The sequence below is a fragment of the Capsicum annuum genome, unplaced genomic scaffold, assembly GCF_002878395.1.
Source record: "Capsicum annuum cultivar UCD-10X-F1 unplaced genomic scaffold, UCD10Xv1.1 ctg74751, whole genome shotgun sequence".
Classification (NCBI taxonomy): domain Eukaryota; kingdom Viridiplantae; phylum Streptophyta; class Magnoliopsida; order Solanales; family Solanaceae; genus Capsicum; species Capsicum annuum.
Genome location: NW_025884885.1, coordinates 4,835 through 7,129, shown reverse-complemented (window position 1 = coordinate 7,129; position 2,295 = coordinate 4,835). Strand labels below are relative to the sequence as shown.

The 2,295-nt window shown below is 33.3% G+C and overlaps 1 protein-coding gene across 1 annotated transcript; it reads left to right on the top strand.

The window, feature by feature from the left end:
* The first annotated feature begins 6 nt into the window (after positions 1-6).
* On the top strand, positions 7-1,467 carry LOC124894528 (berberine bridge enzyme-like 13). Its single transcript, XM_047405156.1, has one exon. The coding sequence runs from the start codon at positions 256-258 to the stop codon at positions 1,297-1,299; it is 1,044 nt and encodes a 347-aa protein (XP_047261112.1). The 5' UTR covers positions 7-255; the 3' UTR covers positions 1,300-1,467.
* Positions 1,468-2,295: the final 828 nt, after the last annotated feature.

Sequence of the window (2,295 nt, the reverse complement as noted above, 5' to 3'; positions counted from 1 at the left end):
ATCAGAATTCGAAGTGGTGGACATGACTATGAGGGACTTTCATACATTTCGGATACCCCTTTTGTCATTATTGATCTTAGAAACCTAAGATCAATTTCCATTGACACTGAAAACAAGACTGCTTGGATTCAATCTGGTGCGATCCTAGGGGAAGTATACTATAGGGTCGCCGAAAAAAGTAAAAAGTTGGCCGTTGCTGCTGGGGTTTGTCCTACTGTTGGTGTTGGTGGACACTTTAGTGGTGGAGGCTATAGCATGTTGTCTCGAAAATTTGGTATTGCTGTAGATAACATTATTGATGCTAAATTAATCGATGCCAATGGAAAAATCCACGATCGAGAATCAATGGGTGAGGATCTCTTTTGGGCTATTAGAGGAGGTGGAGGGACTAGCTTTGGTCTTATTGTTTCATGGAAGGTGAAGTTACTCGATATTCCAGAAAAGGTGACTATATTCAATGTGACACGAACCTTAGAACAAAATGCAACTCAACTAGTTTACAAGTGGCAACATATCGCAGACAAAGTTGATAACAATCTCGTCCTTAGGTTGATCTTAACTAGTAGGGAATCTCCATTTCTGCGTGGTAAAAGGACTGTCTACGTATCTTTTATAACAATGTTCGTGGGAGGAGTCAATGAACTCCTTCGCGAAATGCAAAAGAGCTTTCCAGAATTAGGGTTAGTGAAAGAAGATTGCATAGAGCTGAGTTGGATTGAATCTGTACTCTATTCTTGGTTTCCTAGGGGAACATCACTTGATGCTTTACTTGATAGGAAAATCAAAAATCCGGAGGGATACTTATGCTTCAAAATGAAATCAGACTATGTCCAGCACCCTATTTCAATACATGGTCTCGAAGGTCTATGGAAACTAATGAATCAACAAGGTCAAAATCCACCAGACTTGTCGTTTACTCCTTACGGAGGAAAGATCAGTGACTTTTCTGAATCTGAAATCCCTTTCCCACATAGAGTTGGAAATATATATCAAATCCAGTATGGGCTGAGTTGGCAAAAAAGAGAGGATTCTCCTAAACATATAGCTCGGATTCGAAAGATTTACCGATACATGACTAAGTATGTATCCAAGTCTCCTAGAGCTGCATATTTCAACTATAGAGATCTTGATTTGGGAGTGAACAACAAAGGAAACACAAGTTATGCACAAGCAAAAATTTGGGGGGAGAAATATTTCAAGAACAACTTTGATAGATTGGTGAAAGTGAAGACTAAAGTTGATCCAACAAATTTCTTTAGGAATGAACAAAGTATTCCTCCTCTATTATCTTATGCTTAATTGGTGGTAATTACTTATGTATTCTGCAAATTTAAGCGCTCGCCATTTGTCTGAAAATAATTAAGGCTTTTCACATGGTTCTTTTACGTATATGTTACAATATTTGTATTGAAAAATAAATGGAGCCATGATGCTCCAAAGATTGTGTAAGATGTATATTTGTTATTATTGTAATTATATGGTGATTCTGATAATATTTTCCTATATTCGATATCGTAAACAAAATATAGATTGAGTAGAATTTTGTTCTCAACCCATAAAAGAACTGTTACACGTTATGAGAAGATTAAAAATTTTGTATGGGAGAGAAAAATTATTTATGTTTTAACCGTTTATCGTAGTTATATTGTAATTTGTAGAATACTCATCTACAATAAGTAGTATTCTATGCTTACCTTCCTTTTATATTTAAGTAGTACTTAGTAATTTTTTTTGAATTTTCTTTATTTTGAATAAGATTCCTAATAAATTATAATTTGTCTTCCATGGTTAGCTTAATTGTATTGGGTATAAACACTCAGTTTGAATAAATTTTTACTATTTTTCATCCTTTTCCGTACTTTAATTTAGGCAAATACTGCCATTGCAATTATGTGAGAAAATTTGGTACTTGTAAGAATTGTTGTTTTGTCTTGTTAAAATAGAAAAGTGTACGACTGTTACTCCGAGTAGGTTAAAACTTTTTTAAATAATTGAATTCTTCAAACAAAACTATCGGAGTAGGAAGCCAGGGATGCGATATATGATATGATACGATGTTGAAAATTTTGAATTAGAAATTTTGGTTTTTGATTTTTATAATTATCATTTTATTATCATATCAAAATAATTCTATATGATTTGATATCTTAAAGTTTGATTTTGGTATTCTGCGATACAGTAAATTGATAATCATAAAACTTCAACATACATATATTTCTATAATAAAGAAATATGACTTCCGCTTTATAAGAAACGTCTCAACTGTATCATGTTAACACCTTACACATGTAGAAA

Coding starts and splice junctions, on each gene's coding strand:
- LOC124894528 (XM_047405156.1), top strand. CDS start 256: ATGTTGTCTCGAAAATTTGGTATTGCTGTAGATAACATTATTGATGCT.